This window comes from Sarcophilus harrisii, chromosome 2, assembly GCF_902635505.1.
Source record: "Sarcophilus harrisii chromosome 2, mSarHar1.11, whole genome shotgun sequence".
NCBI lineage: Eukaryota > Metazoa > Chordata > Mammalia > Dasyuromorphia > Dasyuridae > Sarcophilus > Sarcophilus harrisii.
This window is the reverse complement of record NC_045427.1, coordinates 372533118-372548157: the sequence shown is the minus strand read 5'-3', so window position 1 is coordinate 372548157 and position 15040 is coordinate 372533118. Positions and strand designations below refer to the sequence as shown.

The 15040-nt window shown below is 38.8% G+C and overlaps 1 protein-coding gene across 4 annotated transcripts in view; it reads right to left on the bottom strand.

The window, feature by feature from the left end:
• Nucleotides 1-15040, bottom strand: part of PSD2 (pleckstrin and Sec7 domain containing 2) — a 69135-nt gene that overhangs the window by 29210 nt on the left and 24885 nt on the right. For all 4 annotated transcript variants that reach the window (XM_031953383.1, XM_031953384.1, XM_031953385.1 and 1 more), the window contains 2 exons: nucleotides 4406-4915; nucleotides 3154-3348 (listed from right to left, as the gene is read on the bottom strand). In XM_031953383.1, coding sequence (XP_031809243.1) covers nucleotides 3154-3348; nucleotides 4406-4915 — 705 coding nt within the window. The remainder of the gene's footprint in view (nucleotides 1-3153; nucleotides 3349-4405; nucleotides 4916-15040) is intronic.

Here is a 15040-nt window from a genome sequence, read left to right as displayed (position 1 = left end):
TCCCTCCTCGGAGGAGGACTTTGCAACTAATCCAGCTTCTCTTTCCATTTTATCTCAGCTTATTCTAAGCATCTGACAAAGTGAATCCAGCTTCAGTGTTACTGTCACTGTCTCTCAGTATCTCTAAAGGAAAACAGACTATTATATCTCCTTCCTTTGTGTAATATCAGAGTACCTAGATTGGAGCTCCATTCAAGTAGCCATTGACAATCAGTTGGTCCTAGTCAATAAGCATTTATTAAGCACCATTATATTCTAGGCACTGTGCTATGTGTTAGGAATTTAAAGAAAGCTAAAAGTTCCTTCCACTACAATCTCCCAGGGGAGACAACATCAAAATGGCTATAAATGAACAAGTTATTATATACAGGATATATGGGAAATAGTCAAGAGAGAGAAGGCACTAGAATTAAGAGGGATTAGGAAAGGCTTCTTGTAGAAGCTAGAATTTTAGCTGGCACTTGAAGGAAGCTGGGGAAGCTAGGAGGTAGAGATAAAGAGGGACAGTATTCTAGGTACAGGGGACAGCTTAAAATAAAAAAAAATATTTTAAGATCATACATGTAAAACAGGAAGGGACCTTAAAAGCCATCACATCCAACTTCCTCATTTTGTAGATGAGGAAATTGAAATTGAGAGACTCATATTCACACAGTTAACAAGTATCTGACTCGGGTCTGACTGATTCCCAGCCCAGTTCTCTATCCACTACATTACTTAGCTGCTCAGGTCACTCAGTCTGTGGTGATTGACTGACTGGACAAACAAAATGAACTTCTTGAACCTGATTGATCCATACTGAATTGTCTTATCCCTACCTACCTGTCTTCACCTACTTATACAGAGAGGAGAATCACTACTGTAACTGGAAATCTACAGTCTGGTTCAGGGTATCTGAGATCTTCCACACTGCCTTTACTCTCCTTCCTAAACTCTTGCCCCCCTGGGGTAGTAGCAATGTCCCTGTACAGCTCAAAAAGGAAACCTATTTAGGACACCAGCAGGAACAGGGACATCATCGAGGGAGGAGGGTGAGGAGAGAAGAAATAGAATCATTTGAGGTCAGTGGAGTGTGCCCTATTATTATTCTAAGCTCTCATGGTCCCTAGACCAAAAGTTCCCAAGTCAAGACCCATGACCAACCCAAACTTGCTATCTGCTACAAAGTATACTGGGCTTCAGCCATTTTAATGACATTGGTGATAGCAGCTTTCAAGAAGGCATGAAGCTTCCCAAAGTGCATTCATATCCCTCGATTGCCCTGCTCTCTATTACACCCTTCAGTCTCTCAGTTTCCATGACATTTCAAACCTGATTCTCCTTCTACCTATCTGACCTCAGGTTCTTTTACTAGATTTTCATCCAAATCACATTTGCTAATAATGGGTGTCCCACAGGGTTCTGTATTGGATCCTCTTCTCTTCTTCCTTTATTCCACTTGGCATTTCCATTTCCACTATTTCATTTGCCCTGTTTTCCTTGGCAATCTCATCAACTCCCATGAATTAACTTATAATGTCTATGCTAATGATTCTCAGATAGATTTACCCAGCCTTAACCCCCAAACCCACATCTCCAATTACTCATTAGATATCTGAAACTGGATTTCCTGTAGACATCTTAAACTCAAACTCATCAAGTCTAAAACTGAAATCATTTTCTAACCCTCAAACCCTTCCCCTTTCTGAACTTCTCTATTATCATCCAGGGTACCACCATCCTCCTAGACAATCAGGTAAGGAATATAGGTGTTGTCCTTGACACTTCACTTTCTCACCCCTTCTCCTCATCCAATCTGTTACTCAAATTTGCCATTGCCACCTTTAATAATATTCTTTCATATGTGCTCTCTTATTTCCTCTAATTCTACAACTACCCTAATACAAATCATCATTGCCACACACCTGGGCCATTTATTGCAATTGTCTGTGATTGGTCTTCCTGCCTCAAATTTTTCACCATATCAATCCATTCTCTACTCAATTGTCAAATTAATTACCCTAAAGTACAGATCTGACTGTCACTCTAGTAATCAATAAATTCCACATGACTACCTATCAACTCCAGGATAAACTATAGAATCCTTTGGCATTCAATGTCCTTAACTGGCCTGCTCCCACCTTTCCCAGTTAAGTAGAGTACCATCTAGTGATGCTAGCCTCCTTGATGTTCTGAGGACAAGAGTCTTTCTTTCTACATTGGGCATTTTCATTGTTCTTTTCCCCAATCCTAGAATACATTCCCTCCTCATCTCTGTCTCCCCTGCCTGTCATCAAATCCCATCTTCTATGAGAAACCTTTTTTTTTCCTTGATGAAGCAATCAGGGTTAAGTGATTTGCCGAGGGTCACATAGCTTGTGTCAAGTGTCTCAGACTAGATTTGAACTCAGGTCCTCTTGATTCTTGGGCCAGTGCTCTATTCATTGCACCACTTAGTTGCCCCTGAAAGGTCTTTCTTAAACCCTCTTCATGCCAGTAGTATTTTCCCTCTATTGATTATCTTCAATTTGTCCTATATATTTTTGTCTGTACATAGTTGGTTGCATGTTCACTAGATTTTGAACTCCTCGAACATAGAGAGTGCCTTTTGACTTTCTTTGAATCCCCAGTGCTTAGATCAGTGTCTGACACACAGTAGGAGCTTAATAAAGGCTTATTGACTGACTTTTAAAATTTGACTCCTAATCATTCCTGATAATAAATACAAAGATGTCAGAGCTTAGAATTAGGAGTTAGGAGAAACTTCCTCTAAGGAAAACTCTCTTGGCTCTGACAATCTAGATTCTGTGTGGCAGGTGGAGCAAACATCATTATATCCACATGACATATGGGTAAACTATGGCTGGATAGAAAGTAACTTGCCCAAATTTCCTATGGCTACTTTGTAGCAGAGTCTGAACTAGCACCCAGCTAATAACTGACTTGAGTCTAGTGTTCTTCTCAATAAAAAAAAGAGGAAAGGAATGTCTGCCCTAGTTAGTTACAGGAAAGGGCATAGGAATAGCATCCTTGGACTAGAAAGGATATTAGAATTCAATTGGTCCAACCCACTCCTCATTTTATAGATGAGAAAACTGAGGTTCAAGGAAGATTAAGTGACCAAAGTCAAGTAAGCATTAGAGGTGGGAAGGAGCAAAGGAAGGGGGTACTCACTTCTTACTGAGTTGGCGGGCAATGTCACAGCGTTTGAAACCCTCCAGGTGGTAGAGGCGTCGGGCTAACCTCTTGGCTGCCTCATTGACTGCCTGGCATCCATTGGCCAATGTGTCTGTACTCCCATGGTCCAGTTGCTCCATGCTGCCCAGGTCAGAATCAGAGTCTGATAGTGCATCCTTCAAACTTGGATCACTGGAGTAGAAATAAGAAATAAGAGCAATATAAGTATAGCCAGGGGAATGGAATAAGGAGGGTTGAAGTTGGAAACTAACCTATAAAATGACATTTATGGGACAGAACAAGGAAAATGAACTGAAACTTCAGACCTTGGGTAGAATTGTCAAGACCACAAGATAATTTTTCCTTCTTCTATTATGGGAGTTCATGAGATCAGAAATCTTTTTAGACCTAGAGGGATCTAGGTTTAATCATTTAATCTTAAAGGTAAGGTAAATGAAGGCCAGAAAAAATGAGGTGACTTGCATACATTTATATAGGTAGGTAGCAAGTAATAAAAGTGAGATTCACCCTAAGCTCTCTGCCTATAAATACTAAGTCCTTTCTCTGATGATCTTTGGGAGTCAAATGGACCCTTAGCAGATGAGACTTGGCAGGGAGGGATAGGAGGAGAGAGAGGGAGAAAAGTTATGTATGGAAATTGGGATGAGGGCAAAATGACTTTGGGAGCACCTTGTTACCTAGACATAGACCTTTGCTAACCTTAATGAATGAAGGACTGAGAATGGAGGATTTCCACAGAAAAAGGTGCAGGGAATGAGCCTGAGAACCCTGCACATAGTGCTGGATTCTGTAAGTAGTTAGTACTTCCCTCCCCCAAAGATGGGACCTTTGTTTAGTCTAGTCCTATTCTCTTTCCCTGCATGCCCAAGGACAACAAGGGACTCAGTTGTCTGTGTTCCTGAAATTTTCTATTCTCTCTTAGGTACAATAGACTCAATCCAACATCATTTCTTAAATCTGCCACATCCCCTCATAAAGCCTCCAGTGGTACAGTAAGATTGACCTCCTGGCTGTTGGCTTTCTTTGCAATAGGTCCAATCAGGGAAACCAAGTCCCAGAAGGGATCAAGAAAGCTGCCCAAAGTCACAGAGCATATCACTGGGAAGTAATTCAAGACCTTTCTCTTCAATCCTAATTGCCTATGGCAAAAGAGGACTAATTTCACAGATACTGAGTGCCCACTAGTGCCCAAGGTTGGTAACATAATGTGTGGTCCCTTATGCCTTACCTGACAGAATTAATAAGTTTGGTTGTATCATCCTCCTCCTCCTCTTCCTCTTCTTCTGTATCCTGAGTGGTGGTAGCATGGTAGCCATTGGGAACAACCTTGAGAGAGAGTCGGCTCAGGACATTTTCTGATCGGCTGCTGGTAATGGAGTGTCTCAGGGGACTTCCAAAGTCCCCATCTACCAACCCTGCCTCAGCCCCAACTTGCCTATCTATGGTCTCCCCTCCATCCCCATCCCTGTCCTCTGGCCGGATCTCAGTCGGCTCTGGGCTCTCCTTGACTCGCTGTTGAATGAGTGGGGTGAGGGGCACCTCCAAGCTGACACAGCTATCAGTCTCATCAGTGAGACTCAGCACATCCAAGGAGTCCAGGCTGCTATAGTATGTCCCTTTCATGAGCTCTGACTCCACAATCTTTTCAAAAGTGGAGCTAAAACCATCCCGGATGTCCTTAAAGGGGAAAGACTCTCCATCCTCCTGGCACTCACTGGTGTCTGGCTCCTCAAACAGCCTGTAAGACACAAAGGACTGAGGTTAGATCACTTCCAAACTATGAAAGGAGTAGATTAATATAAAAGGAGGAGGATAATATGGGAGAAGATTCTGGCCTTGACCACTCCTTCCAATTCTTTAATTATGGTTGTTCTCTGATGTTTGTTTCTATCCTCTCCTTGATTTCTCTGCTCTTTTTGACATCACTGATGACTCCTCTCTCAAAATTCTTCCCTAATCATTGCAAAAGTTCAGTTCCTTACAAAGGTGGGGAACAGTAGGTGTGGAATACTGTTAGACTCAATTGATAGGTTGGCTCATTTTGTTGAATTACCTTTTAAAATCTTTCTCTTTTTGTTACAAAGCATGGTTCACCATGGGGGGGGGGGCGGGTCAGAAATGAAGATGTTGTAAAAACAAGATATCAATTAATTGTTAAACATTCTGCCTTGATTCTTACAGCACTTTCTCTGATATCTGTCAAAACTTTGGAATCATCTCTTGATTTCTCTTTCCTTTATTCTTTATATTTAGCTAGTAACCAAGTACTGCCAATTTATCATTCCAAATGTGTCTTTAATCCATCCCTTTTCCATTCCCATCGTCACTCTTTGTCCAGAATTCATATCTTCATTCCTAGACAATTATTATAACAGTTTCTTCCTTCTATTTAACTCTTCCCCTCTTCTAACCCCTCATCCTGCACAATTATGTCAAAATAGCCTTCTTTGATTTCTTTTTCTATGTCACTTTCCTGCTCTACAACCTATAATAGCTTTCTCTTACCTCCTACATTAAGCTTAAACTGTCATTCACGGTCCATCATAATATAACCCTTGTGTGCTAATCCAGTCTTATTTTCTATTATTCTTCCACAGGTACCTTCTGCTAGTGGTACTGGGCCTGAAGTCAGGAAGACCTGAATTCAAATCTAGCATCACACACTAGATGCCTGACCTGGTAAAGTCATAGACTCTACCTGTTTCAATTTTCTTACTTATTGTAAAGTGGAATTAATAACAGGGCCTATCTCCCAGGCTTGTTGTGAGGATTAAATGAGATAATAATTGTAAAGTGTTTTAACACAGTAGTGGGCACATAGTAAGCATTATATAAATGTTAACTAGTATGTTATATGAAAGTAATGGAATATGAAAATAATGGGATATTATTGTTCTATAAAAATGACAAACAAGCTTATTTTAGAGAGTCCTGGAAAGATTTACATGAACTGATGCTGAGTGAAACAAACAGAACCAGGAATACATTGTACATAGTAACAGTAAGACTGTGCAATGATCAACTATGAAAGACTTATTTCTTCTCAGCGGTTCAGTGATCCACGACAATACTGATAAATTTTAGATAGAAAACTCCATGCATCCAGAGAGAAAACTATGGAGACTGAATGTAAATCAACACATGCCATGTTCACTTTTTTTTTCCTTTTTCTTCTGTTTTTTTTCTCTCACTCATGATTTCTCCCTTTTGTTCTGATTTTTCTCTCCCAACATGATTCATAAAGAAATGTGAATTTAAAAAATGAATATACATATATAACCAGAAAAAATAAATTAAAAAATTTTTATTATTAAAAATTCTATTAAAAAATAGAATGAGGAAATACAAATGAAAAAATGTTAATTAGAAGTAAGAAAATTTTACTCACTAAACCCCAAACATTCATTCTCACTTTTGTACTTTTACCCTTAGCTGATATGCCTTCATTTCTCCCATATTCATCTAAATCTTACTCACCTTTCAAACTCCAAATCAAATTTTAGTTCCTTTATGATCACAGAAGTCTAGACTAATCTAACCCTTCAATGAACTCCTTCAGCACTTTCAAGTCTATACCAGTTAAGCATTTAATTATTCTTTATTTCATGTGTGGATAGATGTCATCTTCCCACCCAAACCATATAATCCCTGAAGATAGTAATTACATCTTCTCCAGTGTCACCTGAAGCCAGAGACACAAAGACAGACAAAAATATATAGTCCCTGCTTTCATGGAACTCACAACCTGTTAGAATGGCTACATTATATATAAAAACTACAGCATACCCTAAAATAAGCATGAGAGAGAAAGGCAAAAGCAATCCTGGGTTGCGAATAAAGACCTGGCAGGAAATATTGGAGGCAGAAAGTCCTAAGATATCCCAGACACATCCCAGCAATGTGGCCACAGCAAGTTACCAAATTTCTCAATTTCCCAGGAAATTGAGACTAGGACCGGCAGCTGATTTGCACTGGTGGAAGGAGTTACACACCAGGATTTCCCTGTCACAGGGAAGAAACAAAAAATATAAGTAACAGCATAGCTTTTCAAGGGGAAAGGAGAGCAGATATGCAGTCATCAAGAATCAATGACAGTGATGACTAACTCAAGGAGCAAAATGAGACATATTTTGGGGGAGGTATAACCAGTCAGGCATTTGTTCTGCTCAATGATATACATATTTACAACAAGAGCTTTCTTTTTCTTTTTTCTTTTCAATGAGAGAGAAGTTCAGGAAAGAAAATCAATTTTGTTAACTGAAAATAAATTTTTGTAATCATCAATAGTTAAGTCTATAGTTGCCTCACAATAGTCATGAAGACAGTGCTATGAAAAGCATAGCCCAGGGTTCCTCCTTCCATATCAAGACCTCTCTTTCAGAGACAAATCCAACCTCTCCAGAAGCTCTGTTTCTGCTTCTACTCCTATCCCTCCTAAAAAGAACCTAGGCAGGGACTCATCTCAGAGAAAGGTGGACCCTGGAACTTTTCTTCCCTCTCCCACTCTTTTTACTCCTTGAAGTGCTAAGTTAAAGTCATTCAAAGACAGCCTGACAGGGATAAAGAGTAGCAGAAACACAGTAGGAAAAAACCAAAAAGAAACAAAACAGAAGGGGAAAAGACGCAGAGAATTTGAGTCCAGACAAGCTTTACACAATGCTATTTGCAGTATTCAGTTGGATAATGGACCATAGTATTTACAAACAAATTCATATGTCTGGCTCAAAGCCCAGTCATATCCTAGGCCAGCCCTACCCCCACCCAATTCTCTACTCCCCCACTGGAAAACACACCACAGAATATGAATAATACAGTGAGATATAGGGAGATTTTCTAAATGGCATAAAGCAGAATGCAAGCAGGATATACACTGACTACAGCTTAACTATAGTTATTAACTATCTACTTATATTAATTTTAATAATGATGATGATGATTTTTCTTTTTGTCCAGGCTTGTTTTGTTTTGTTTTTTAGGTGTGGGGAAATCTTGGTAAGGAACCTATGCCTTGGAAAGGAACCTTTGGTGCAGATGGCAATAAGCTCTTTATAACTTAACCCATTTGACAAGGATCTCACAGCTAGTATGTTTCAGAGACATGATATAAATCCTGTTTTTCCAGGCACCAAGGCTAGCTCCCTATTCAGTACAGATACATATTCTTAGTCAGCACCACCACCAAAATGTAAAGAATTTTTAAGAGTTAAAAAGTAAATATCAGAGAGGGGAGTTGTCTTGCTTGATTATGTATATGTTATATAAATAAATTTGTTTTTCTTTTCTCTCTTTTTCTCCCAATGGTGTGGGGCATGGGAACAAGAGAAAATAGATTTCTGAATCTTACATGAATGTTATGGGCCAGAACTCTTGTACTTGAAACAAAGATTCTTATAAGGTGCTAATTCAGTGGAATTGATAAATACAATGGTTATCTAGTTTAGCATGGTGATTAATACTTCTCTAGTTCAGTGCATGTACTTAGTACTTAATATAGTTCTACAAGATTCACAACTATGATAATGTAATTATAAGAGAGCATATAAGCTGGGACAAACTCAGCCAGGGTCAGAACCAGAGAAGACAAGTGAACTGGAGACAGGATTTTGAGAGCTCAAGCTCTCAAAGCCAAGGAGAGACAGATTCATTCCATCTTCTTCAGCCTCATGGTGGCTGGCCTGTCCTCCTGCTTCCCCCACTGAGACTTCAGACCACTGAAGGGCCTCCTGAAAGCTAGCCAGGACCCAGGTTAGGAGGCAATAAAGAATTTGGACTTTGGACGTTAGCACCTGGCTATTCTCGTGGTGATTACTCTACTGAAACCAAGGCTGGTCCAGAGACCTCCAGAAAACCAACAAGAACATTACACATGAATTGATGCTGAGTATAGTGAGTAGAACCTGGGGAACACTGTACACATTAACAGCAACATTGTGGGGTGATCAAATATGACTGCCAACTCCTGTTAGCAATACATGATCCAAGACAATTCCAGAAGACTCATGATGGAAAATGCTATGGAGGGTGAATGCAGAGCTAAGCATAATAGTTTCATTGTTTTCATTTCATTTAATCTTTTTATTTTTATTTCTCTTGTTTTTCCCCTTCTTCATTCACAACATGACTAATGCAGAAATATGCTTAACATCATTGGGCATGTATAATCTATATCAGATTGCTTGCTATTTGGGGAAAGAGTTGAGGGGAAGAGTGAAAGAAAAATTTGGAATTCAAAATCTTATAAAAATGAATGTTGAAAACTATCTTTACATGTAATTGGAAAATAAAATATTATTAAATAGAAAAAAAGAAAATAAATATTGGTGTGTAGTTTGGTGGCATTGTTTTTTTTTTTAAATAAAGATAGGTGCTACCTAAGTGGCATGTTATTTGTACTTTCAAAGTCTTCCTAATTCAAGATAAGTTCTCTACTACAACACATTACCACTCTTAAAAATATATATAAATAACAGAATGATTTTTCCCATTTTTGTATTTTGCTTTTGTTGATAATTACTCAGCTGAGAATAAGCCATTTGTTTGCTTTATTATGTGCGTGTAAGTTTAAGGTTGGCTGTTCTGGGGTATTTTGGGGTAGGGGATATGGACTTAGTCTTTGATCAATCCATCATCCCATTCTAGGGCCATGAAGTCCTTGCCTCCCATAATGCCTCCCTGTCCTCAGATGAACAAGAAACCATTTCTGCACTTCATTTCTGAAAAGAAAGCTCCTGCTCTAAGACACTGACTATATCTTCTTCATTCCCAACTTTCTTCAAGGAGGCAATATGGTACAATGGAAAGAATATCCTGCTCTGGAGTCAGAATTCAAATCCCATCTTCCCATCTCTGATGCTTATCATATTCATAGCCTTGAGCAAGTTATTTCATTCTTTTTTCTTCATCGGTAAAATAGAAGATTGGTTTGGAGAATTTTTGGAGGTCCCTTCCAACTCTAGATCTTTGAGCCTACTGTGGGTAATTCCTGGGAAATCAGGTGGAGAAAGGGCAGTCTTCCCTTGCCCATAAGCCTTCTAGTTTGGGATTTTGTTGTTTCATTTGGCTTGTTCAGTTCTAGATGTTTGGAGAAAATTTCCTCCAGACCAACAAGCTTAAGCCATGGTGATTCTAGAACCAGGGTTCCAGGTCAAATGTTGCCACTAGACCAACAGAGAGATCCTGAGAAACTAGAAAAACTAAGATCAGAATGTGATTAGGACTCAAGTCCAGGGGAGCTTAGGATGCTAGATCTTGTTAAAACTATTCTACACTCGAACTGAGCTAATCTGTGAACCTAATGTCCCCTCCCTCCACAAAGGGTACTGAGTTGGGCAAGAAATATGTCTCCAAGCATTAAGAGAGAATCTTTGTTCTTACTTTTCCTTTGAAAAAATATTCTTTTACAACAGTTCATGTAACTGTTAAATGGTTAAAGGAAACTAGGATGCTATGAATCCAAAATGGAAGGAATACAAACTGTGAGGAAACAGTGAAATGTAACATACCTGGCACTCAGAAAATGGGGACCAGATTAGGCATTGTTATACAGAAAAATTTGGAAATTAGGAAGATTTGGGAATATTGTGTTTAACATGTTTATAAGTCATCCAGTTTGAGATATTTAATAGATATTTGTTGATACAAGACTGGTGGTCAGAAGAGAGGTTAGGGCTAGATAAATATGTTAGGATCACTGCATGATAGTTGATATCCATGGAGCATATGAGATCACCAAACAAAATAGCTTAAAAGGGGAATAGAAGATGGCTCAAGACAAAGTCCTACGGGAGACACGATGGATAAACATCCAGCAAAAGTAAGATTCAGAAAAAGTAGTCAGACAGATAGAAAAGTATCAGGAGAGAATAAAGATGCTCAAACCTAGAGAGAAAAGAATATTAAGTATGGTGATTCAAGACAATTCCAATAGACTTGGGATAGAAAATGCCATATGCAACCAGAGAGAACTACAAAGACTGAATGTGGGTAAAAGCATAGAATTTTCACCTTTTGTTTGTTTGATTGATTGCTTTTTCTTTCTTGTGATTTTTCCCTTTTGGTCTGATTTTCCTTGCACAATATGACAAATATAAAAATATGTTTAAAAGGATTGCACATGTTTAACATATAACAGATTACTTGCTGTCTTGGGGAGGGGAGAAGATAAAGGAGAAAGGGAGAAAATTTTGGAATATAAAGTCTTTTAAAAATGAATATTGAAGACTATCTTTATATGTATTTGGAAAAACAAAATACTATTAGAAAAAAATAAAAAAGATTATTGAGGAAATATGGGTTATCAACAGTGTTAAAGAGGTTCAAGAAGAAAAAGGATTGAGGAAATTAGACTTGATTAAGAGATCATTGATAAAAAAAAAAAAACAAGAGCTCAATGGTAAAATTAAAGAGAGAAATTTCAGCTGAATGATGAGGTCAGAAGCCAAACTTCAGAGAGTTAAGAAAAGAATGAGAGGAAAGAGAGTGAAAATCCCAATTGTAAGGCAGCTTCCTCAAGGAGTTTATCAACAAAAGAAAGATAGGTTAATATCTAACAAGACTTTATCTCAAGGCGAATCTTACTTTTAGTCTTTTTTTTTAATCAAAAAAATTTTTGAATCAATAAAAATCTAAAAATTTTCTCCCTTCCGCCCTCTTAACTGAAACCAAAAAGGAGGAGAGAATTCTGTTACAAATATGGTCAAGCAAAACAAATGTCCATAATGACTATGTCCAAAAGAAATATCTATATGTGTATGCATATGTAGATACATAAATGCATTCATGCACACACCCTCATCATATCTATGTATCTATATCCACTCCACACACAGTTCATTCCTAACCATTCCTCATTCCCAGTTTCCACATACCTCCCTGCCTATCTCTCTGGGTAAACCTGGACTGAAAAAAATGAATCATTGTGACTTTTTCTTGGATTTTTCCATCAGGATCAAGTCTGGTACATTTTCCAGATCTTAGAATAGTTGGGGGAGAGCTCATGGTTTTTTCTTGCTACTCCACTATCTTGTGTAGCCTTATTTTTTAAAGCTCAGTTCAATTTCTGAATTCAGTCTTAATTTCTTAAACAGCCAAATCAAGCCCCAGGGAGGGTTAGGGGGTGAAAGTGTCAAGGAAAGAGGAGATGCAGGGAGGAGCATATGAGAGAGGATGAAGAAAAAGAGGAAAAACAAAGGGAGACTAATAACAGCCCTGAACAATAATTCCATAAGCAATTGCCTGAGATTGCAATCAACTCTATATCTAAGATCTTATGAACTCTGCTCACAAGTGGGACTAGAATACTTGATGACTAAGAATAAGTTCTAAGGGCCATTCCTACTATCCTTCAGGGCTTTCAGACCTTCTAGATAATGTTAATCCATCTGTTAACAAGCATGAATTTCAAAAATAAATTACATGCCAAGCACTGTACTACAAAGAAAGACCAAAACAAGCAAATCAAGCGTCCCTTTCTTCAAAGAGTTCACATTTTATTGGGGAAGACACTAGCAGTTGGGGACTCAGAAAGTTCTTCTTGAGAACATGAGAGTTTAGCAAAGTCTAGCATCTTTTCTTTGTTGCAGACAAACAAGGTAAAAAGAAAAGATGTCACCCAACTCTTTTTTTTTCTTATAGAAAAGTAATGAGGCTTTTAATTAGGGTCAGAAATGTGAATGGAAAAGGTAAAGTCGGGCTGTGAGATCGGATGTAGCAGCCTGGAAAAAGATTTCAGAAACTGAATCTATATAATTTGAAGACTGATTTAGTTAGGATGGTCTAAGAAAAAAAGAGGAGATTGTAAAGATAAATGCAATCCCTAATCAATCAATTAATTAATCACTAAGCATTTACCTGATCAGAACTTGCCTTATTCAAGAGAATGGTGGCTGGCTGCCAGTTTGACCTTGAGATCATGCTCTAGCCCCAAAAGATTCTGTTTCCTACTACCTGAGATTTCTTTGTCAAGGACTGAAGCTTTGAGAGGTCAAGTTTCAATTATACATTGAATTAGGAAAGGAGAAAATAGCTGATACCAAACTTTTCCTGAATACAGGTTTAGAAGGAAAAACTAACAGAGTTATTGAAAGTAGGAGAAAGGGATAGGTAAGACAGAGACTAGCAAGGCAGAAAGCAGCAATGACAATTTCTCTGACTTCTCAATCTTTTCAGCATTACCCACAAGCCCGCTCATCCCTGCTCTCAAGAGGATCCCAGATTTAGGACAATAATGAGAAAAAGGACAGAGAAGACAAACATCCAGACATGACCACTATCTGGGCATTAAGACTAAAATTTCCTCTTGAAATTTGCTCTAAAAGGAAAACTCAGTGTTATGCTGCAGTGTGTAAGTGGAATGAAAATTATATGCAAATATGCCCTTTTGACCATTGCCTTACACCTGGCTATGGAGCCCTGGGGAAGAAAGCCTGGTGCAGATTTTGCTTCTGCAGACTATCTGAGGCAGAAGCTTTCACACAGCCCACACAGCACCCAACACCCACCTCTTCAAACCTCTCCTCCTTCCTGACCTAAATTGTCCTTTGCTGGAGCTCCTTGTGCTGTCCTTGTTTGATAATAAGGATAACCAGGCCTCATCCTCTGTGATTGGTCTGTCCCTATATGGTTAGTTACCACCGGGCTATTCTCTGTTGCCCTTCATCATCTGTTCCTCAAAAGATAGATGTCATCACCTGAGAGCTTTTCAAATCAAAGGAGCATTAAGGAGGATTCAGAAGGGATCTGGTAACAATTCACTCCCTGACCCTCTCCTACTTCCTTCCTTCCTTCCTTCCTTCCTTCCTTCCTTCCTTCCTTCCTTCCTTTCTTCCTTCCTTCTTTCCTTCCTTCCTTCTTTCCTTCTTTCCTTCCTTCTTTCCTTCCTTCCTTCTTTCCTTCTTTCCTTCCTTCTTTCCTTCCTTCCTTCCTTCCTTCCTTCCTTCCTTCCTTCCTTCCTTTTGTTCTTCTCTTCCTTCCCTCCCTCCTTCCTTCCTTCCTTCTTCTCTTCCTTCCCTCCTTCCTTCATTCTTTTTCTTTGAAGTAGTGATTTCAATCCCCTTTCCCTCTCTCTTCTCAATGCCAGTCTTTTAAGTCTCCTACCCTGAAATTTCCCTGTCATCCCCATCACAGCTTAAAAGGGGCAGAGACTAGGGAATTAATTACTCAGTCTGTCATTTAAAGGCAGGGAATTAGAATTAGTTTCCAAATAGCTATGGCTATTTTCAGATCCCGAGGGTCAGTGGAGAAGCAGATGTATTTAAATGGTGATGTTTATGTCTTGAGTTCTACTCCCAAACCCTCAGTCTCTTAGTCATTTTTACCCAGAACTCATAAATAAGTGATGATAATACTATTTGTCATTTACATGACACTTTTAAGATTTGCAAAGCACTTTATAAGAATGATGCTCATTTGAGCCTCACAAACAGATGCTATTATTCTCATTTGACAGATGAGAAAAGTTGAGGCTCAGAGTATTAAGTGATTTGCCTATAGTCAGATAGCTAGTAAGTGGTACTCAAACTCAAGTCTTCCTGATTCTGAGTCCAGTGTTGTGTTTACTAGAATACCATATCTCTTTGTACCCATACACATATAGTATTCAAGTATATCCTTTCACACATGTTCATAACACACATGTCTGAAAGAACATATATGAGCATCCTTGGACACACACATGCCATGTAGATGCATCATTCAGTGACGTGCATATCCTGCTGATACCTCTCCACAACTTCTCCATTATTTCTTCCATATGGTCTGATTTTCTTGAACCTCCCTCCATACCTCGCCCTGGCTCTCCTCCTAAGGTAGTAGTGTGTATGTGGAAAGGAGACCCTTTCCAGGAATCCCTTCAATACTGGGTAGT